The sequence below is a fragment of the Pseudoliparis swirei genome, chromosome 15 (assembly GCF_029220125.1).
Source record: "Pseudoliparis swirei isolate HS2019 ecotype Mariana Trench chromosome 15, NWPU_hadal_v1, whole genome shotgun sequence".
NCBI classification, from domain to species: Eukaryota; Metazoa; Chordata; class Actinopteri; order Perciformes; family Liparidae; genus Pseudoliparis; species Pseudoliparis swirei.
In genome coordinates this window covers 17260564-17284008 of record NC_079402.1, presented here as the reverse complement: position 1 = coordinate 17284008, position 23445 = coordinate 17260564, and the positions used below count along the sequence as shown (strand labels likewise).

Genomic DNA, 23445 nt, shown 5'->3' with positions numbered 1-23445 from the left:
TGATGAATCATTTTCAGTATATTTTCAAGCAAAGATTTGCTTCTTTTTTGGCCCCTATAATTGCAAACATAACATCTTTAGGTTTTGTAGTTTGAAATAAAACTAGACATTTTGTGGTTTAATCAGAGTTTCAATGCATTTATATAATATTTATTAACATTTCATAAATATAGAAATTGGGCAATGTGACTCAAGAATATGACAAAAAGGTCTTAAGAAAATCAAACATTGCACTTGCTACCATTTTCACAATATGAGTTATAAAAGTTGTGTAGCATGAAGTGATAGTTGACAGTATTAAAAGGCCTCTCATTTGTGAGTAAAGGAAGCAGCAGTAGTTTGACCGGCACCGATAGTAAAGCATTGTGAAAGGCTCTTTGTGTGGCACCGCAGGCTTAAAAATGAGACGGTGGGAACTAGAAGACAAGGACATATGGGACTAAGAGTTGTGCGACCCCCTCAGCCTCCACATGCCCATCTGTTCCTTCACCCTTCAGGCTTAACACTAAAGACAGAGGGATTGTCAGGACACCGACAGGTCTAAGCAGATCTGCTAGACAAGAAAACGGTACTTGTACTGTGATACTTTAGGGAGAGGTTGCTTTTCAAATAAGAAAATATAAGAAGTGAATATTATTTTTCCCGGAGCAGATTATTCCGCTCCGTTTTCTATGGGTTGTTTGTTGGTTGCATCTCACTTAGCGGTCCTGGCTGGGACAAGCAATCCACTGTCCCCCAAAGTGAACAATAATACGATTAAACTATAATTAAATGTGATCTAACAAGTATTCTTGTGCTTAAACTCAAAGATTCCTTTTACAAGCGGGCTATGTAGTCTGTTGTCATGTGTTCAGGCTCAAAAGGAGTGTCAGATGTCCAGTGTTCTTGCAGGGAAAGGGAATTAAAGTGGTTAGAATGAATTGGATTTCCTTGTAATGTTGCTTTGTTTGTGGTTTGACAACACGAGTAATGCATTCGAATATATATATAAATAAATTGATCACTTGTTTTGCGTGTTACAAATCAAGATAACCGGTAAATAGATGTGTTATGGCAGTAGATAGAAACACATTGGAGTACCTCAAATTACTTGAGTAAATGTGCTTGGTTACTTTCTACCACAGCATATTGAATTATAGTTTCATTTTATTGTTTTTGATTTTGGGACCCATGAGTCATCTGACCCACCTAGTGAGAAGTAGCCTAAATCCCATCATAGCTTTGCAAATGCCCACAATAAACCACAACAATTTTTAAAAACACTAATGCGGATATGCACGGCTTTTAATCATAAATTATGTACAACAAATCATAAAAGTAGTGGAGCAAAAGTCCAACATTTCCCTCTGAAAGTGAGATTCTTGGAAGTTGCTGAATAATAATAATATTACAGATTAGGCTACTAGGAAATGTTTAGCATGTATCCCTTTTATAAACAAACAAACATGTGAAACAAGTTACAGTACCTTATCTAGACTGATGGGTTCAGTCACGGAGGGGGCGGGCTGTCCAGAACACAGACGCATTCTCATTGGTGGAGCTGGGTGTCAAACCCGGCAGGGTCACGATCGGAGGGGTCCTGTGATTGGTCGCCCGGGTCTGCGTGCGCTCGCTGCGCAGCGTGTCCGTTTGAACGCGCTGGGTGCTGGAGGAGTGGAGGGGATCATTTCCATGGACCATCTGTCTCGCTGGCTACCCACACAACAAAGAAGGACCCAGGATGGTGTTAGTACATGTTGGATATCTGGTTCTCCCCGTCTTCGGCTCAGTTAGAAATAGAGGTATGACCATCTCGATACATCTTCTTATCCTAACCCTAACATATTTCTCGGCTTTTCTTTCTTTTAAATGTCCTTTTTAAAACGATGTAAACAGAGCCGACACCTGCTAGCAAAAAAAACGCAAGCCAGCACAACAGCGACAGTTGAGCTCAACATTAGCCGTCTCGCTAACCGCAGCGTCGCGTTAACACGACCGTTAAACCGTCATTAGTGTGACTTGAGGCTTTTTAATATTATCCAAGAGGAAATGGACGTCTCTTTGTTTATTTTTTAGGGAGGTTTTGGGGTTCGTTAACCGCACCAAATGACAGCAGCTGTCAAACGGCTGCCTCTTTTTCTTTTCTTTTATCCTCAGCTGCGCTAGCGGTTTATCTCTCACTGCGTGGTGTTTACGTGCGTTTCTCTCTCTCTCTCTCTGTGTGTGTGTGTGTGTGTCACCGCTAAGCTAACGTTACTAGAACAATGCGAGTGGCTTCATGCGGCCACGTTCACTAGCTCGGCTTTAGCTAATAACATCTACATCTTTTACGTGAATTTGTCTTTTTAATTTGGTTCCAAGCAAAAAAATATCTGAATTTAAGCCGACGACCGACAACATGCCGGGGGACGACGTGTGTCCCTTTGTGTGCAACTGGCATGGAGTCTGTTGACTCTAAGCTCATTTCACCCGAGTTAGTTTCAATTAAGTGCTCCACCAAAAAATAATTAAAACGGAGAAGAAATATAGCGTGATGGCCGTAGTTCATATGAATAGATATGGCTGGCTATTTATTTAAAAAAAATTGTATAAAATGGTGGCATTTTGCCGTAAACGTGTGTGTGCGATGCAAAAAGCGTCAAATGAAACCTGCAAATTGCGCTGCACGTGCAGTGAAAACCAAAAGGAAATTTAAAAAAAGAAATCGAAATAATCACTATATGGCTGAATTGGGCTTAAATATAAGAATCCTCCACTGCAGTAGGCTCTGTGTTGATTTTAATAATAATAATAGTGGTAATTTGACGTGACTTGTTAAAACTACGTGCAGTAGCACCGATGATTTCATTGTGCTTTTATTTGTGTTCTTTTTTCCTGTTCCATAGTATCGAGGCTGGCTCTACATTCCGCATTTCTCAGACCTTTGTCCCCCTCCATTGTGTAGCTAACGATCATCTGCTGCTGTCTGCCGTAGCCTCTGCCTGTTCTCTGCATCTAGCTGTATTGTGAACCCCCTTCTTCCTCATTTCCTCTTTCCATCTGAAGACGACATTGGCATTAAAAACAGAGTTCCCACTCATACCGTATCCTTCTGTGCAACTAAAGACTAAAGAATAACACCTTTCTGTAGAAAACAGTTTGTCTTTATTTAAACTGTCATGTTGCTCTTCAGTGAATAACCCATTGTAGCATTAGACCGTACTACAAACTGTCACTGTGATTCTCCCATTCAGTGGATAGGCTACATTCTGCTGTAAATTTCTGTAAAGTGGATACATTTTGATCCCCCCCCCCCACCACCATTCGATTACAGCCAGGCTTGATCGAACTGGTTCAATTTGGTCTCCAGCCCCGATTTGGAAGGGTGCATTGTACCAGCTTTTGTAATCAATAAAGCACTTGTAGGATCACTTTTGGTTCCTAAATAGTTTTCACGGATAATCCAGCTATCCTAACGTTCATCAATTCTCCAAAACATGTAGTTTGAGTGTTATTTTCACCTTTTGATTGTCCACTGCACTTGTTAGTGGCGTCCAAACCGCTGGCCATAATCCCATCCATGTGTGAAAGCCTTTGTTTCCGGCTAGCTAAATTGATTTAGTCATTCACAATCAATTGACTAAACTCCGGTCCAACTCATCTTGCCATTTGATAACTCACACTGTCAATCACAGTCTCTCCCCCTCTCTCTCAAGTCTCCCCTCAGACACCTCCAGAATGTGATCCATTTTACAGGGATGTGTAAATCCTGCACTGCTGTAGAACTCCTTTTGTAGAATGAAAATGTCTTTTATTCTTTGTTTGTGGTTTTCTACCTTATGTTCTTTGTATTAGATCCTAATGCATGGTCATTTTATACTTTTTGTTTTTCCACATTGAACAGCAGATTCCAATGTAAACTTTGTGTAGAGATGTCCCTGCTATACTGAAATGTGCTGTAAGCAAACACATCTCCTCATTGGATGCTGCTTCTGTTCCGTTAACCCTACAGAGAGCATGTTCCGGCCTCGCCGTTGGTCTTTATTTGCATGGTATTATTCTGGTTATATAGAGGATATATTACTATTATCACACAGTGCCACACATACTAATATCTTCCAATAAAGACTGTAGTTTTCTTTCTAACCTTCAGTGTGCTTTTTGCTGATTTCCATGTGTTCCTCCCCTCCCCCCTCCACTGTGCCGTCACTGAGACGGTCCCCTCACTCTCTATGTGCTCTCATTTCTCAGCTGTCTTTGACAGAAGTCACCCCTCTGCTTACTTTAGAGTTGGGGCAACTAACTTTTCTATCAACGACAACAACAAAAAAGGGGTAAAAATGCATGTTTTAATTGAAACCGAACGGCATTGATATTTAATGTTCCACGCTGTCATTTCCTCCTGAACCATACGCTGTGTCTCGAACACGCAGCCGACCTCATTGGTGATCACTGGTGACGCGTTAACACGGGAACAACTTTGGGAGATATGGATACAATCTTCTGTCTAGGTATATCTCATTTATAAATATATACAAATGTCAAAATAGTTGGTGATGCTACATCTTTAAAAAACAAACTTACGTGCATTTGTTTTTGGCTAGTCACGCAAAAACAAATCCAATATCAATTGGCAGCATTGCCTGATAAAAAATGTCAACTATTGTACACCCCGGTGCAAAAATACTACAGCCTATAAATCATCGTGGTATTCACGATGCCGCCCAACTATACCTCGAGGTATTGACCTTTGAAGTCTGTCGTTGCATGCACATTAAACACGGCTTACATTCTTCTAAAGGCTGCACGAGTCGGTCCTGCGTGTTCTTAATGGAGGAAGTCAACGGGCAGCGAAATCTTAGTCGCTTCCTGGCAGAGAACGGTCCATTTAAAAATCATCCAGCAGCCTCTGAAGCTCACGCTACACATTAAATGCAAAAACGAAGGTACCAACGTCAATTTCCTGCTCTTCAAGTGCACGTTACCGCCTATAATTACCTTTGCATTGAAAATGCGGAAGGTTATGTTTTGATCGCCGTGTATTTATTTATTTATTTGCGTGTTACTCGCATAACTCAAAAAATATTAAACCGAATCGCATGAAATTTGGTGGGATGATTGGTTATTATCCGGGGACCATTTGATTAGATTTTGGGATCGATCGGGTCAAGGTCATGAAAAGGTCAATCTTCTTTTTACCATAGCGCAGTCAATTTTTATCCAATTGGCATGCAACTAATGCCAACATGTTCATAAGTCAATGCCCAATCTTGTGATATGCGAAGGTATGCGCTCTACCGAGTGCCCATTCTAGTTCTTGTATGGATTAAACAAAAGGACGTATAAAAGCAGTGTAGATCTTATCAGACTGCAACTTGTCAATAGATTAAGAGTCTGAATGTGTCGCATAGTTAGAGATCACTTTGGTTCAGTAACCATATGGACATATTTCATGTGTGAAGCGTTATGTCTTTGTATGTTTACTGCTGCAGCATGTTGTTCTCATTCATCTCGTAGAAATAAAAATCACAGCGAGAAGCACGAATATAGTTGGGTTTTAAAAATGAGTTCCTGTAAATTGTAGCTTGAAGAAAAAGCTTTTGATTGTTTATCGCAGGACGTCGTTAATTCAAGTAAAAGCTGTTAATATAAGATAGTAATGTACTTTGTGGTTTTTAACTTGCAAGTTCTAAATATCCACTCAGCCGACAAAATAACACTTTGTAATTGATTTTTTTTAACAACGTGTGATTCAAACGATTTTTTAAAAAAAGCTTCCCTTCTGTGAACTTTCTAAACATGGGTGGACTGGACAACAACACGAACTCTGGTGCTCCTTTAATTTCACGTGTTTGTCATTTTAAATATAAACTCGGTCATTTCAGTCGTCGAGCGTGGGACTCGTGGCCGTCACGTTCCGGCCACTCGAGCCGTACATCTGTTCGACGCGTCCGAAATAGCCGAGAGTTATTTACACGCTGACACACACTGTGTGTGTGTGTGTGTGTGTGTGTGTGTGTGTGTGTGTGTGTGTGTGTGTGTGTGTGTGTGTGTGTGTGTGTGTGTGTGTGTGTGTGTGTGTGTGTGTGTGTGTGTGTGTGTGTGTGTGTGTGTGTGTGTGTGTGTGTGTGTGTGTGTGTGTGTGTGTGTGTGTGTGTGTGTGTGTGTGTGTGTCAACTTTCTCCACAGCAACCGACTTAGAAATAACTCAACAGCTGTAACGCAGAACTTCATCGTCACGGTGATACGGACCACGTTTCACATCGACTGCTTTGTTTTACAGCGCGCGCTTACCCAGTCCTTACGTGACTGATGTTTAGCATCAAGGTCAGCGAGCGGTGTGCAAGCATGTTGTCATGTTGCCGTTCCCTTCCCAGGCCAGCTGACTTCCCCCATCAGGCCCTCGCTGTGATTGGGAGTGGAGCCAATCAGTGGGTATCAGCAGGGTTGTGGGGTTTTTTTGTGTGGAAAAACCGCATACACACTTGGGGCTCACATGATGGAAGACCACCGCACCAGGCAGAAGACAGGATTATGTTGGAGGGGAGGTGCGATTGTAAAGCTGCAGTGATGGAGGGAGGGGGGGGAGTGAGGAGAGGCAGACAGGTTTGATGTCAGACTGCTGCAGTCGGCGGCGGCTGGGCTTACGGGCCGTCGCTCACGCGGGGACACCGTGCCGCAGCTAAGCCTTGGGGGAGGGGCTGCCTGTGCAGCAGCACGGGGGCGAGGAGAGGTGGATGGGAGTGTGTGTATGCATGTATGTGTGAGTGTGGGGGGGGGGGGGGGGGTTCTGCACCAATCGGGCATGTTGTATCTGCAAGTCGGGGGGAAAAAGCAGCGATGGAACGATAACATCAGGGCCGCCGCTGGCAGCACTGCAATATGCCAAATATTAATGTCAGCAGTTCACGCTGGAAAGAGCCCACAGACCAATAATTAGATATTTCCTTGAATCCATTTAGAGTCCGGTCTCACCGGGTCACGGGCTTCACACAAAAGGGATGTTTAGCCTTTATGCCAATCCAAACCAGCATCCGGCCTCATCTGCTCCTCTTCCTCAGCCCAAATATTGTTGAAATTCTTGACGTGTGCTTATTGGCCTTCTGGTGGAAGTCGATGTCACACTACTCCTTTTTTTTATTTTTTAAAGCAGATAGTTTACTGCAGAAAGACTTTGAGGAAATGGCTCTGCAAAAAAAAAAAAAAAAGCTCATTGATGAGCTCATTACATATTGTGTTTTTAATGTATGCCATAACTGAAATGACTATTTCTCTACGGGGACCGACACTTCCTGGTGTCTCTTCAGTGATTTATAAACTCCAAAGAAATAGTCCTCCGCGTGGAGCCTCATGAAACCACAACAGGACTTCTGTACTTTACAGATTAAACAACTCAAATACAACATGTTAATTAGCTTTAACGTTTGTGGGAGGCATATTTTGTAATGGTTGGTTTTAGAGTGTGACCAGAGTATTGATCTTGAGAGGGAGACAATTAATATCCATACACCCAAAATGTTATACCACTCATAAATGCACACGTATGTAAGGGATACTGTGGATATTGTGTTTCCATAAACATGTTAGACTTGAGAATTAGTCAATTAGATTTTGGCCCAGTGGGCCATCGACTGTAAAAATAGATTAGCCCAATAGAGCCCAGACCATTAACTAATAGCCAAATGATCTCCCCTCTTTATATGAGACGTACACTGTCACTCCACATACTGTTTGGCACGTCCGGCTGCATTCGGCTGCGTGAAACGGCTGACCCGACAGTAGATGAGACAATTATTCCCTCCTAACCAAACAAAGGCACCGCGCTCCGGTACTTCATTATCCACGGTCCGGCCTCCAGACTCCGCTTCCTGTCCCTGAGAGCTAGAGAGCTGTAATGGGCTGCCCCCCCCCCCCCCCTCGGCCTCCTCTATCTGAGCCCGGAGTAATTAGTATTGATTGTTTTGTGCAACTTGATACCGAGGTGATTCAGTGGGACTACCGCACAATCTCATGTTCTGCCGCTCCACCTCCTGATAGGGGGTAGAAATGGAGGCGGTGAATCCTTTTGGAGGTTTAAAAAAAAAAAACTTTTAATGAGAGAAATCAGTTGAAGATGTGTTCCTTCAAACGGCGGACATAACTCGGCGTCCATCACGTCCAAAGACGTCCCTCGAGGCTGTAGATCTTCTCGGAAAACGCACCGGGCCGTTAGTGGAGATCCATCCTTCCTGTGGCAAGTGGAGAGGTCGGCCATTGTGTGTGTGTGTGTGTGTGTGTGTGTGTGTGTGTGTGTGTGTGTGTGTGTAAATGGTGCTCAACAGGGGTCCCAATGTCTGTGTCCTCCATCTGCTGTTGTGTCTGTCTCGTCTCTTCCTGTGTGAGCTCTCTCCTGTTTCCATGTTCTCTCTGTGCTTGTTGATGTGTGTGTGTGTGTGTGTGTGTGTGTGTGTGTGTGTGTGTGTGTGTGTGTGTGTGTGTGTGTGTGTGTGTGTGTGTGTGTGTGTGTGTGTGTGTGTGTGTGTGTGTGTGTGTGTGTGTGTGTGTGTGTGTGAGAGCCAGAAGGTGCTCGCGTCAGTGCGTCCTCCTCACTGGTTCCTGTGTGGCGTCCGTCTGAATGAAAGTGTTCCTGTCTGATCCCGTGTGTCTCTCCCCCCTGTAGGAGCTCACTTCACCAGGCACCAGCACAGCCATGCGACCTCCTGCCGACACTTTGCCCTGGGCGCTCCCCAGGCGCCCATCTCGGCGGAGTTCCCCCTGGGACACGCCGGTCAGCCGCCGCCTCAGACCGGCCTCGCCGCCCACCTGCCGCCGCCGGCACACCAGCCGCCGCTCACTGCCCTGCCCGCACCCCCTCAGTTCCAAGATGTGCCGGGACCTCCATTCCTACCTCAGGCCTTACACCAGCAATACCTCATCCAGCAGCAGCTTCTCGAAGCGCAGCACCGCAGGATCCTCCCGCACTCCAGGTAGAACCAGCGGATGCAGACGGAGACGGCGGGGGGGGGATTCCTTATCCGTATACGATCATATCTTTATCTCATTGCAGAAGAACCCAGGAGCGTCTTCCCCTGAACCCTCACCGGATGCGCTCGGGCTACGAGTTCTCCCACCCCCTCCACGTTCCCCAGCAAATGACGCAGCAGCAGCAGCGGTACCTGGCCGAAGGCACCGACTGGTGAGTCACCGGCGGAGTTTACCCAGAGTCCCGTGCAGCAGAGAAACGCCCGCGCCCCGTCGGCCCACCGTGAGTGACGACGTTCCATTAGTCACCTGCCTGTGTGTGTGTGTGTCCTCCTCAGGGATCTCAGCGTGGACGCCGGCCTCCCTCACCACCAGTACCAGCTCCAGCAGCTTCCACAGCACTATCAGCATTACCTGGCCTCCCCTCGGATGCACCACTTCCCCAGGAACACGTCCTCTGCACAAGTGGTATGTTTCATCTGGGTGGATTTTATTCTCCATTTAAGAAAAAAGAAAATGCAAGTTGACCTGTGTGTCATAGATTTATTGAGCCTGCAAGTTTAAGGGTTCGCTCCATTGATCGGATCCACCTCTGCCAACTGTGATCTGCTTTTGATCATAGCCAGCTTGCTATTTAGTTAGAAACAGAGTGTGAACGAGCAAATTGGAAATACAAGAAATAACTACCGACATCTCTCTATTCTTTGCATTAATAGATATTATTGTATTTTTTCTCCGTTTGATGGTATATTTGACATATTCTCAGCGACGGTGTCCAAATGAGCATCAAATATAGACACTGACATTCTGTCTCCTGTGTTCTCAGATACTGAGAGAAGCAAAACTACAGAGCAAAATCTATGCTAATCTATGAACCGTCGGAATCAATTGATATCCCCCCAAAAATTCCCTGACATGCCACTCCCCTTGGGGTTTAGCCCCGCCCCCTTTCTTTGACTCCTACAAACGTCCCCGAAACGCAGTATTTATTGTTGGTTCACCTTCAGTTTTCTCACACACGCGTCTTCTTTGTTTGTTTCTAACGCGATACGTCGAAACAACTCGACGAGCGCGTCCCCGCCATGTGGTGACCACTTCTCTTCTGTCAGGTTGTGCATGAAATCAGAAACTACCCGTACCCCCAGCTGCACCTGTTGGCCCTGCAGAGCCTGAACCCCTCGCGGCACGCCACCGCCGTGAGAGAAAGCTACGAGGTAAACCCGTTTCCAAAATTCCAGCTCCTGAGCTCAAAAATACATCTCGTAGCTGTGTTATTATCAATGTTGTTGTTATTACTATTATTTATGTTCTTCTTCTTCTTTTCTTTAATCTCAACTGGATACCCACTTCACCCCAGGAGCTGTTGCAGCTGGAGGACCGGCTGGGGAGTGTCAGCAGAGGAGCGGTCCAGACGACCATCGAGCGATTCACCTTCCCACACAAATACAAGAAGGTACGGCGTAACACACACACACACACACACACACACACACGTACGCCGCCACGTCTCCTGCGTTCGCTGCTCTGAGCTCATCTTTTGTCCCTCTGTAATCTGACCCGCTAACAGAGGAAGCCCCTGCTGCTGAAGATTGAGGAGGAGGAGGAGGAAACCGACGTGGACGAGAAATGCACCATCTGTCTGTCCATGCTGGAGGACGGAGAGGACGTCAGGTCAGAATCCTTATCTGTTCACGAAGAAACGTCCCTTCCCGTGAGAGGAGATGCAAGTTTGGCATCTTGAGAATCACTCATTTGAGAGTCGGATTGATACCACGTCGACCATGAGAGTGGTGATGACCTTCTCATCTTTCACCTTTTTAAATACATGAAGTAATAATACAAAACAAATGGGTATTGAGTGGGATTTCATATTGAGGTAAAAAGTTACAAACTTCTACCTTTTTGCTGTCAAATAAATTTGACAGAAAATGCTAAATACATTGCAAACCATTAACTAAAATATTGATCTTTCTTCTTGCTAACATGAGACAAACAGGGTCACATGAAGCACGAGACGATCAGCAGATGGATTCAGTTTGTGCCGGACGCCGTGTGTCCCCTGTTTCCAGTCTTTGTGCTAAGCTAAGCTAACCAGGTGCTGGCTCCAGCTTCCTACAGGCCGATATGGATATGGGAGAAGTTAGCCTTACGTTGACTCCACCTGAAAGCAAATATTTTCCAAAATGGTGCCCCGACACATGCATTTCCAACCACGTCGGGGTGTGAAATTCAGGAGCTAAAACCTGTGCCTCGGGGTCGAGGTCAGTTTACAGCATGCTCAGCTGTCGGAGAGGCATGTGGCGTTTAATGACTCTCCAGAAGTCGTGAACAAAATGAACTCGCTGCTGGTTTTAGAAGGCGAGCCGATAACCGCGTTGAGAGTCGTGCCAGAATCGACGTTGACCCCGTGTCTCTCTGTCCTCTCTGTCCTCCAGGAGATTGCCCTGCATGCACCTCTTCCACCAGGGCTGCGTGGACCAATGGCTGGCCACCAGCAGGAAGTGTCCCATCTGTCGAGTGGACATCGAAACACAGCTGAACCCCGACAGCTGATGAGCTTTCAGCTCCCCTCCTCCTCCTCCTCCTCCTCCTCCTCGTCCATCACCCTCGCGTGGTTCCTGCTTTCTTCCACCTCGGCTTGCTGGCCGCCACCCCCCCCCCCTCCTCCTCCTCCTCCTGTTGGGTGCTTTGCCAAATGTCTCCGGACTTCATGTGACATCACCACCCTTCTGACTCACGCTTTACTGAGCCAAGCCAGGAAAACTAAACTGCGAGAGGCCAACTCTTTTTATATAGAAGCACATCCCTCTGGAAGCAAAAGACACACACACACACACACACACACACACACACATACACACACATGCTCATGTTACACAGGGTTTACTCGTAGCTTGCTGGTCGTAAGTGGGGTGTTGTTGCTGTCGTGGTGTCGTACTGTAGGTAGTCCTGGGCTGTGTAGCATGTCCTCAAAGCCATGACTTAATGTCCCGAGAGTGGAAAACGCATAACCCCACCCTGAGCTGGCTACTTTCTCTCTTTTTTTCTCTCTCTCTCTCTCTTTCTATATTTATATACACATATATAAATATATATTTCTCTCTTTTCAAACACACTTCAATCAAAATGAATATTCTGCCACACACGAAAGCTTAACAAATGCTCTGTTGCCATGTTTACCTAAAGATCATTTGTGGTCGTAGTAGAGTAGCAGTAACCTACAAGTGATATCTGATGCGCTGTCGTCTTCTATGGGGGGGGGGTAGCCGAGTGTTTTAATTCTATCATGCAGCTTTGACATTTTGCAATACAGTTGTGCATTTGGGTCGGTGTCATGTGAGATTGTGTCGTGTGAGTAGGTCTCTGTCACTGCCTGGACAACCCGGCCCGGGGACTGAGGCGTTATGTATTTTTAAAAAATAGGTAGAAAGTAATTTTACCAAAATGCATTTTTTTTGTTTTTTTGGTCACGGTTTAGCTTGAACCTGACACGCAGGTTCACGTGTGTGTGTGTGTGTGTGTGTTAGTGTGTGTGCGTGCTCTGCCTGTGTGTGTGTGTGTGACTTAAAGAATGTGTCTAACAAATGTGTGGCTATTCAAAGAATTCAAATGTGTGTGTGTGTGTGTGTGTGTGTTTCAAGTGTAAGGCAACACCTGGATGTTAACTCGGCCACTGGAGCGCTTACACAACACAAAGCCAAAAAAAAAAAAAAAACAGGGACGATAATGAAACGGCAGCGCGAGGTGGGAGGAGCCTCCGCTGCCCTCGTACCTGTTTCTTCACCTGGCGCGGGGCCAGTGGCAGAACAGTGTGTACTAGAACAACAACAAAAAGCATGTTTCATTGTCGACTTGGGCTGTTCGCTTTGGTAGCGTTTCTTAAATCTAAAAAAAAGAAGAAAAAAAAGGTACAAAGATGGCTTTGCATGACTTAGTTAATCTGAGCTGTGACGACCTCGACACTAACACAACGAACAAACTAAACAACAAAAAACAACAACAACAAAAACTGTGTCAGCGGCTGCTCCCCTGACTTGTAGCGTGTGTTCATCCGGTCCCCTCTGGAGGCCACGATGGGTTTAATGTTTACCTTATTGCCTACAGAACAAGCACATGTGACAATAGTTATAGCAACAAAGGGGTTTTTCCCCTGGTGTTGCGTTTGCGTTGGTTTATATTTAGGTATAGATTCATGCAGAAAGAGAGGAGCTTGCGTATTGATTTTGTGTATTTTGTGTGACAGACCTCCCCTCGTGGTTGCTATGCTGGTTGCTATGCTGTATTGCTAGAACATGTAGAACGTGGTGCGACGGAGGCAGCCTCCCTCTCGCAGTGCACAGACACAACGGCAGGAAAACATTCAGGCCGGTGACACTCGGCCTGGTTTTCACTTTGTTTAGTTTTTCTACAGGATGCCTTCAGGACCCTCACTGTCCCACGCACTATGATCGCAAAGGATGAACCCAGAGGCTTTTCTTTTTTTAGCCTCGTGGGGTTTAGGATCAATTAACTGGGATTATTTCCCCGCCCACACACACACACACACACACCCCTCCGTCTTGTGCACTGCCGGTGTCGAAACTGCCTCCTCCTGTAGTGGAGTCATCTGTGATGAAGTTTTCATAGTTTACACAGGGTGTTGTCAGTTGAGATGCCTTAAGTATTTAACAATCATAATTTATTACTAACTGTAGATATTGTGGGTATGTATTTAATTTTATATAGTTTTTTTTTCGGGGGTGGGAAGGGATCGGGTATTGAATCATAATTTATTTATTTAGAAATAACACAAAAATGCTATGAAAAAAAAACTATTACCTCATTTTTGCATTGTTTTAAATGGGAATGCTTTGCATGCAGTTGTACTTTTTGGGAACACTAAAGTAAAAAAAAAAGTTTAAAAAAGAAAGAGCCCCGCTGTTTGATATCCACAAGCTGGCTGTGCGATGTTTACTGTCCAAGGCTGAGCTACTGAGCCCGCTCTCCGCCTCTCTCTCTCTCTCTCTCTCTCTCTCTTAGTCTCTCTCTCTCATGTGGTGCTGTGGATCTTGGTTACATTCCATTCAATGCAATTCCTCTGATCCCCCATGCTGTGACGTAGTGGACAAACTGCAATGAAGTGATTCCTTCTGTTTTTGTTTTTCACTCGCGTGTTTTAAATAAGGGAACCCTCTCACTGGCAAAAGATAATTTAACACACCACCACTCAGAACTCTGGCTTTTTATTTTGTACGCTCTGCTTCTCACAATGCACTATGGGTCTTAATAACGATCATCTGTGAAGCATGTTCCCACGCTTTAACTCTTTGTACGGATCTTTTTAATTTTCATCTCTCTGGTGTTTCTCTTCAGTTCGTAGACTTTAAGCATAACAAGTGCCTCGCTTTTAAGTGTTAGGAGATATTTCCATATTACTGAAACCATTTAATAACAATCAATCCATGAAGCCGCCATGCCTTATTGGTTGCATAATTAAACAAAGGAGTGAGTTGTGAAGGAGCTACGATCACGTTTGACTGTATCTACAAAAGCCATTGAAGTCAAACTGTCCAAACCAGCTGCTGGTCCGTAGAACTGGAGCGTTACATATTGTGGAAATTGTTCTGACTGTAAAGAGGCATGTTTCACTGTGGGCTTTACCAATACTTCAGTAATCCTTCTTTACTTCTGTTTGTCGTCTATCTCCCCGCTCTCCACCTCCTTTTTATTTTATTTTACCGTCCATCTCTCTTCTCAGACTCTATCCTCCGTTTCCTTTCACAGTCTCAAAGGAAGGCAAGGATATTAAAGCACAACCTTTTTCTAAAAATGCATGTTTTCTCAGGTTTCAATATAGTCTCAATGGTTTAATAGTATATGGGGAAAATATATACAAAGAATATATCGGAGAGGGGGGGGAAAAAAATAATTTTGTCGCTGTTTGAAACTGAAAACACAAAAACTGAAGAGAAAATATCCCAAAAAGTGCCAGTGAAAGGGCTGCCGCCATCCTCGTACGAAGCTCTGCTGTTTAGCTGTGACTGCGCAATGTTTTTCAATATAGGATATTTTATCTGAAAATAGAACTATTTATCATTAATATTAAAGCAATAGCGCATTAATGGTGATGTGTGTGTTGATGAAGAAATGGATGAGCATATTATGGATAAATGTTAGTCACATGTGGTGGAATTTTGTACTTTATTACAAAAAAAGTACTACTAATAATAATGATTTCAAAAGTTGCATTGCTAAACCCAAACTGTTCTGTTTTTTTAATTTTATTTCATGGCTTGTATATTATCCTTTTGTATGTGCTCTTTTTGTAATAAATTGGATAAAATGGAAATGTTCTGGTTTTTTATGTTTTATATGCTGGTGTAGTATGATCTAAGCTCCCGATAAGATGTAGTTTTAATTGGACTTTTTGACACTTAACCCTTGTGTTGCCTTCGGGTCATTTTGACCCGATTCAATATTTAACCCTCCTGTCGCCTTCGGGTCAATTTGACCCGATTCAATGTTTAATGTCGGTGTTCTTTCGGGAGTCAACAAACAAACATAAAGTACCTCACACTTAAACTTGGAAAACAATATTAATTCTAATAATTTTCTGGAGATTTTAATAGCTGGGGTCATATTGACCTCAAGGGTAAAATATGTTAGTAAATATAAAGGTAACAGGAGGGTTAAACATTGAATCGGGTCATATTGACCCGAAGGCGACAGGAGGGTGAAACATTGAATCGGGTCAAATTGACCCGAAGGCAACACAAGGGTTAAGATGCTATTATTAGGTAAAATATGAGAAATAAGATAATAATATACCTTTATTAAATCAGGTGTAAGTATCAAGATGTATTGAGCATCATTTCTGACACATTTTTATAATATTCAGTCTTTCGGGCAACAATAGATTTGTTTTTTTTCTCCCCACACAACGGTGATATTTTGAGTCATGTTTCACATGGCACCATTTAGTATTCATTAGGACTGAATCCCATTATCTCAGTTGTTGTCCGTCTTAAAGGGAAATGTGTGTCTCCGCTACTAAATGCTCCACTTTCTCCACCAGCTACACTCAAAGAAATGACTCATTGGATGAACTCAATTATATTGTTGGCAGGTTTTCCATCCAATAATTATATGCCACTCCAACTCAAATTTAGCACATCAGTGCAATAAAATGTAATTAAGTTAGTCCAACTCATTTGTAACAAATACATCTAAAATAAAATAACGATATTCATTAAATTAAATTCATTTGTGTTTGTCTAACTCAAAATATAAACTAGCTAACTAAAAAAATACGCAAACTCCACACAGAAGGAACGCCCCGACTGGGAATTGAACCCACGGCCCTCTGGCTGTGAGGCAACAGTGCTAGCCACTACACCACCATACAGCCCTGAAAGTGTCTTCACCTCATGTAAACAACTGATTTTCAGCTGGCGCATGCGCAAAGAGTAGTTCTCAATGAAACACATTTATTTTGAGTTGATATGCACACCATCTAACCTAAATAAATCTAATAAATGAAAGTATTCATACATTTTGTGTTACACCCATTAAATATAAATATCTATTTTTGTAATTGATTTATTTAAATGTATCAAACAATATTTAAATGTGTCACCTCTAAGAAGGGCTTGAATCATTTTTTTTAGTGTAGTCGATAACGGTGTGTGTCAGCCATTTGGTTCATAGCTGTGTCTTTCCCCCTGAAACCGGCTAAATACTGCTGACAATGGATTTATGAGAGTGGGGGAAATAACCCCAAATAAGTGAATCTGTGAGGCTGTAAAACCAAGACATCGGAAGAAAAGCTGCGATGTGATGAAATGAGAGCCAGTTAATAATTCTCAGTGTGTCCGTCCCACACGAAACTTTACACAGTCTTAAAATCAATTGGCAATGTAAAAGCATTGATTAGTGCAGCTTTTTTTTTTTTACTCTAGTTTGGATGTTTGAATTAACACATAAGAGTCAAACAGGCAGCTGTATATTGAGTAGTGCAAAAAGAGTTTAATATTTATACAAAACTCAACAAACCATCCCTGACTCATGAAAGTTAAAAAGAATGGCACATTCAGTTTCCTGACCTATGAAGACATTGCCACAGTATTTCTTTGCAGGCTATATTCCCAGGTAGTATTAAATATCCAAATATAATATAATACTAATAAAAAAAACTATGAGTACAAAAATCTGTCTGAGTTTCTGAGATGCACAACTTGCCAGAGCATAATGTCTGTGGTTGAATACATAGTTCTTCTAGTATTTCGGGTAGAGGACCCTGGCTATCAGCCCGTCGGCCCTCTTAGTGTCCAGCCACTTCCCACACAGGAAGATGGTGGTGACGCCATTGGCTGTGTTGGTGACTTCCACGCGATCCAGCAGCCAGCTGGGGTTCGTGCCAGCGTTGTCGTGCTCCACCCGGACCTTCTGCAGCTCGCCCATGTCCAGCATTTCCAGCAGGAACCGGTCCGTCTGCTCGCGTTCGAAAAGGTTTCGAAACTTCTGCCTGAGAGGCCGTTGGCCCGAATCTCCATTGGTGCCGTAGATGGTGATGAAACCGTTGGCGTCCGTACCGGCTCCCTTCTCATCTCCCGTGACGACGATGATTTCGTACTTGACGGGCACGAGGCTTCGCGCTTTACTGGCGAAGCTCTCGATGGCCTTTGAGCACTCGACGGTTAAGAAATCGTCCCTCTTTGGAGAGAGGGGGATGAGGGCGTTGCAAGTGAAGATGTACCTGGAGGGGATGACGCAGAATAAGATTTGTGATCAACAAATGGCCTATATTGAATACCTGACTTCCACATGGATGTAGATGTGGCTCACTGAGCAGGAACTGATGTCGTACTTGTTTCCCAGTTCCCTTTCAGTGACAACGACCTCCTCCACTTTCCAGAAAACCTCCCCCTTTACTTTCTTTCCGTCCTTGGGTGTGTGGCCCAGGCAGATACCGGCGATATCGCCCAGGTTCTTGGACGAAAAGTCAAACCTGTCAGCATTTCCCCTACGAAGAGAGGAACACAGGTACGTCCGAGTGAGTGGGCGTTCGCTTAAATTGGCCGACATCCTTTAAATTCATGTCACCGCCAATTTGTTCTGGATGGTGTGTCGTCATCCCGGTCATTGCAGCGTTGGTCTGAGCTCAAGTGCTCGGTGCTAGTGGGGATTATCGTAATAAATGCAAAGGCAGAATTAGAAGCAGAGAAAGCACATTTCATTCGCCTTCCATTCTCCTCCGCGAATCGACACCTTAACGTGGTGGAGGAGTTTGAGGGGCTCAGTGATCCTGGGAGCTATGTTGTCCGGGGCATTAGCCCCATGTCGGGTCTTCCAAGGCAAACAGGTCTCGAGTGAGAGTCCAGACTAAGAGTTTAAAAAAACCCTGATGGACTTTAGCTACCTCCCTGCACAAGGGAAACTCACGAGTCCCCGACTGAGCGCTGCTGTGTTGGAGTTTCCCCCGGAGAACGAGGTCGCCTCAGCGCCGACGAGTTGCGGGGAGTAAGCCTCTGATTGTTGTTTGCGCTTATGCACCGAACCGCAGTTCAGAGTATCCGGCCTTCTTGGAGTCGGTAGGAGGGGTTCTGGAAAGGGCGCCGCCTGCCGACTCCTGGGAGACTTCAACGCTCACACGGGCAAAGACACAGCTCCCTCCAGGTGGGGACAGAGTGCCTACCCCAAGCGAAGGAGTTCAGGTATCTCGGGGTCTTGTTCACGAGTGAAGGTAAGATGGAGCGGATCGGTGCGGCTGCAGCAGTGAAACAGTCGCTGGTAAAGAGGAGCTGAGCCGAAAGGCAAAGCTCCTCTTTACTGGTCGGTCTACGTTCCAACCCTCACCGATGGCCACGGACTCTGGGTCGTGACCGAAAGAACAAGGTCGCTGATACAAGCGGACGAAATGAGTTTCCTCCGTAGGGTGGCCGGGCTCAGCCTTAGAGAGAGGGTCGGGAGCTCGGACATCAGGAGGGAACTTGGAGTCGAGCCGCTGCTCCTTCGCGTCGAAAGGAGCCAGCTGAGGTGGTTCGGGCATCTGATTCGGACGCCTCCTGAACGCCTCCCTTTAGAGGTTTTCCAGGCGCCTCCAACTGGGAGGAGACCCCGGGGAAGACCCAGGACACGCTGGAGGGATTACATCTCCCAACTGGCCTGGGAACGCCTCGGGATCCCCCAGAATGAGCTGGAAAATGTTGCGGGTGAGAGGGAAGTCTGGGTCCCCGGACTAAGCAGATGAGAATGGATGGATGGATGGAAAGCACATTTCTTTAAGCTCTCTCATGTACACAAGTTGCAGCTCATTAAGTTAATCTTGCACCAAGTACCTACCGCAAGAACCTTTTCTTCTTCGAGGAGTTCTCCATTACAAATTCTTTTGATCGGCCCTTCCTCCCCTCAAGGACAATCCAGGCATTTTCTTTGGTTTCCGTGTCTCCAGTCGTGATACAAATGTCGTACTCTAGAGAAAACAGGGACGGTTTGGTGAAATGGTTGTTTAGAAACAAACATGTCCTCCATTTCCACACAGAATATACATCAGTGGTCCCCAAACTACTTCACCCCAGACTGAAGGGTTTGCGTGTGCCGGACTCACTGGTCTTCTCGTTGAGGTCCAAGAAGTCGTTGTTGGCGCACGCCAGTTCCCTCATTATCTGTCCATCGTCGTCATTCTTGGCGAGCCAGCGGTCACAGGGAAAACGAAAGGTCTTGTCCAGGATCTCATCCTTCACGTCGATGTATTCCAAGTGCCATCCTGGAGCGGGACCTGGGAGTAATGGGATCAGGAAACACACAAAGGCAGTCGGTATGAATGTTGCCCGAGATGAATGAAACGAGAGCGACGCAGCAATCATCAAATCAGACGTCCACTGTTCGGGTTTCATTAAAATCAGAGAGGTGACTCGAGACATCTCCGGTGACGTCAGACTAATGAGTCTGTGGGCTGATTTATCTTTAGTTTGAGTGATTGGGCGATCAGAACTTATTTAGTTGTAACTCGGGAGAAACTTTTCCCCAAAGCCAGTTGCAAAGTGCAGATCCACATCAGCATGTGTGCCTGACCTGAGTTGTCGTGCCAGACTCGTATTTTGGAGAGCTCTCCCATGCTGAGGATCTCCGAGAAGCGGAACGTGTCCAGCTGCTTGCGCTCAAACTTGTTGGACTTGCTGCACTCTTTCAGCGCCTGCGTCCCCGTGTCTCCGTTCTCTCCGAAGACTATGATCCACACGTTGGCATCGGTGCCGGCCCCTGAAGGAGACAGAGGAAAGTCCCCCATAAAAAAATGTTTTTTAAAAAAACATCGGAATTTCTGCCTCTCTGAAGAGAAAAAAACATGTCGGATCAAACAAATAATATTTCAATAATAATACAAATAACGAATAAATGAGGAGGAACTGTGAATTCACTGTAGGCTTCGAGCACAGTATAGTTTCATTAAAATCATATTGTGATGCCATTTCTAAATGCATCTTTTCAATGATTCCAATTATAACCTCATAGAAATACACTTGATCTTCATACATGTCAATAAGTGATTGCCCTTTGTTGTAGCTCTTTTAAACTGCAATGCATCTCAACTAATACATACATGGGATTTCTTGTAGTGTCAATAAATACTGACATTGCAAAGCCCCGTTGGAACTGACGTGCCAACCGGCAGCCACATTATGCAAATGAGCTGCAGAGGAAACCGCGTTCTTTGACTCAGACTCTATAATCCCTCTGCGCTCTATTATTTCATCACAGTGAGTTAGACACTAAGTGAATGTGTAATAGGCGACGGTGAGAACGCGCCTCACTCATTCTGCAGCATTTCTCGTGTCCCTGTGTGACACCTATCTGTGCACGAAATATTCAAATCTGATTTATATGAATTAACGCTGCATATTCTAGTGAGCAATAATAGCTAAATGAGACATTTAGACCTTAATAATTGCATTTTATGTAGCTGGTGATGATTTTATTATGATATACCCGCCACTTAACATGCAATGCCTCTTCACACTGCACAGGTCACCTAACCACGACCCCGAGGAGACCACGGCATCGCCTATGCGATGCTGTGTGTGTCCGTGTGTCTATCGGCCCGGCTCGTTATTTCCCCAAGAGCCTCCGTGGTGGTGCAGGGCTACATCTCAGCTTCCAGTAACAGCCGGAGGCGGAGAGCAGAGCGGCCCTTTGAAGTCGGCTCAGACTTCTCGCCACGCTATCGTGTTGATCAGCAGCACGTCTGAGCAATAGAAAATACTGCATGGAGAAAAAAGAGGGAGCAAAACCGCGTGGACGCTTTTCTTTAGGAGGATTTCTTTTCTTGCTATGTTGGAGTCACACATTAATGATTCCAGCTTTGCTCCTCCTGATAAAAAAAACGACAAAAAAACAGACCTCTGCACAAGGACAGGCCAAAAGAAGATGAGGAGCAATGTATCATCAGATGTAAAATAGCCTCCACAAGGCTGGGAGCTAATTTGGGGTGAGAAGTTCACTCATGTGAGAATATCACGCCGCCGTCCCCTTTGAACACAGACATTTATGGACCTGCAGGTTACCCTCGGGTCAAAAGAGTTCAGGAAATAATCTTTAGCGGTGACGGCGAGGTGAACCCAGGGCTCCATTTGACGGATGAAATCGCTCATCGGACACTTGAGTCCTTCAGCATCCCTCACGAAGAGCTGGAGGAGGCTACGGATGAAAGAGGATGGATCTGACCCACAGATGAGAGGCTGGGTGGATGCTGACGGTGTTAAACCCATTTAAACTGCAGTTCCTCTTCCTCACAGGTCTGACCCAATGTTAACAGATTGTCTTATGTAAATGCACACATTATTTGAGATAAGAGATGAGGGACCCTTTAGATAAGAGACCCTTTAGATCAGTGGTTTCCAACAAGGGGTTCAGGACCCTCTAAGGCACAGGCGCCAAACACAAGGTCCGTGGGCCGAATCCGGCCGGCCACATCATTTTATGTGGCCCCTGACGGCTTGAAAAGACACAAAATCACCTTTTCTTCAAGAAATTGAAGAAAAATATCCTGTGCTTTTATTTTGAAGGTTTAAAATTAAATGGATTTATGTTGTAACATTAGAGACATCTTCTTATGTACAATATTTCTACACTCCAATAAGCTATAATCAAATGCAAAGAGGGTTATTTGACAATAAGTTTGAGTAGTTCATACAGTTACACCGGCCCTTTAAGAGGCAGCCGTGATGCTGATGTGGCCCTCGGTGAAGATGAGTTTGACACCCTTGCTCTAAGGGGTCACTAGATAATTAACAATATAGACTTTTCGCCGCTGAATTATCGATTGAATTATCATTTTAAGGCTTTAAAACAACTGATTTAAAGTATTTCTAATAATCTAAGCATAGAAATACCCATCACAAATGTCCTTCTCAGGTCGCTGCACTTTCTCGGCTTTGGATGAGACTATCTGCTAAATTCAACAACACCTCGCTGACAGCCACCGGCACGGCGCCGAGGACGTACCTGCGCTGTCGCTGGTCTTGACCTGGACGGTATACGTGGTGAGCTCCACCATCAGCTCCTCGTCCACCACCGCGGCCATCTCGCAGAGCATGGTCCTCTTCGGCCCTCGGGTCCTGGAGAGCCACTCCTCGTAGGTGAAGGAGGACACCTCCTCTGTGGTCAGGTTACGCATGATCACCTGGAGGCACACAGTCGGCTCTTCACATATTAGAATCGCACATATTCAGAATCCTCACGTGGATTTATTAAAATGACACCAGCCACGATAGCGATGCTAACAATCAGACTTTCAGGTGTAAGGATGACCACGTTCACCATCCTGGTTTAGCGTGATGTCATGACAACATTTACTAACTAGAATGGGCACTCGGTAGAGCGCATACCTTCGCATATCACAAGATTGGGCATTGAATTATGAACATTTTGGAATTAGTTGCATGCCAATTGGACAAAAATGTATCGTGCTATGGTAAAAAAAGAGTTTGACCTTTCCATGACCTTGACCTTGACCTTTGACCCGATTGATCCCAAAATCTATTCAAATGGTCCCCGGATAATAACCAATCATCCCACCAAATTTCATGCGATTCAAGAACATTTTGACCTGTTCATGACCTTTGACCTTGACCTTTGACCCGATCGATCCCAAAATCGAATCAACTGGTCCCTGGATAATAAACAATCATCCCACCAAATTTCATGCGATTCGGTTCAATACTTTTTGAGTTCTGCGAAAGATTTTGACCTGTTCATGACCTTTGACCTTTGACCCGATCGATCCCAAAATCTCATCAACTGGTCCCCGGATAATAAACAATCATCCCACCAAATTTCATGCGATTCGGTTCAATACTTTTTGAGTTTTGCGAATAACACGCATACAAATAAATAAATAAATACACGGCGATCAAAACATAACCTTCCGGCATTTTCAATGCGAAGGTAATTAGCACAAAAGTGCACCTGAGGCTGATGGAAATGTCTTAAACTTAAAACTAAAAATCGTGGACCAGTTAAAAATGTTGCCCTGATGATGGCGCTGTAGGG

General features: G+C 44.8%; 2 protein-coding genes across 8 annotated transcripts in view; one reads left to right on the top strand and one right to left on the bottom strand.

Annotated features, from left to right (window-relative positions):
- The first annotated feature begins 1235 nt into the window (after positions 1-1235).
- ark2ca (arkadia (RNF111) C-terminal like ring finger ubiquitin ligase 2Ca) lies at positions 1236-15247 on the top strand. 4 transcript variants are annotated; one of them, XM_056432073.1, is made up of 10 exons: positions 1237-1781; positions 2865-4292; positions 4392-4469; positions 8618-8924; positions 9005-9133; positions 9258-9387; positions 10029-10133; positions 10277-10372; positions 10487-10590; positions 11355-15247. In XM_056432073.1, the coding sequence occupies exons 3-10, from the start codon at positions 4448-4450 to the stop codon at positions 11470-11472; spliced, it is 1011 nt and encodes a 336-aa protein (XP_056288048.1). In that variant the 5' UTR covers positions 1237-1781; positions 2865-4292; positions 4392-4447; the 3' UTR covers positions 11473-15247. The 4 variants fall into 4 exon arrangements, with proteins under 4 accessions (XP_056288047.1, XP_056288046.1, XP_056288048.1 ...); XM_056432072.1 differs by lacking the exons at positions 2865-4292; positions 4392-4469 and having other exon boundaries at positions 1236-1781; positions 10280-10372; XM_056432071.1 differs by lacking the exons at positions 2865-4292; positions 4392-4469 and having other exon boundaries at positions 1236-1781.
- LOC130204989 (lipoxygenase homology domain-containing protein 1-like) overlaps positions 14603-23445 on the bottom strand; it is a 35419-nt gene continuing 26576 nt past the window's right edge. For 3 of the 4 annotated variants that reach the window (XM_056432070.1, XM_056432067.1, XM_056432069.1), the window contains 6 exons: positions 22399-22576; positions 19972-20157; positions 19505-19675; positions 19240-19369; positions 17765-17920; positions 14603-17653 (listed from right to left, as the gene is read on the bottom strand). In XM_056432070.1, coding sequence (XP_056288045.1) covers positions 17173-17653; positions 17765-17920; positions 19240-19369; positions 19505-19675; positions 19972-20157; positions 22399-22576 — 1302 coding nt within the window. In that variant the 3' untranslated portion in view covers positions 14603-17172. The remainder of the gene's footprint in view (positions 17654-17764; positions 17921-19239; positions 19370-19504; positions 19676-19971; positions 20158-22398; positions 22577-23445) is intronic. The other variant, XM_056432068.1, reaches the window with a different exon arrangement.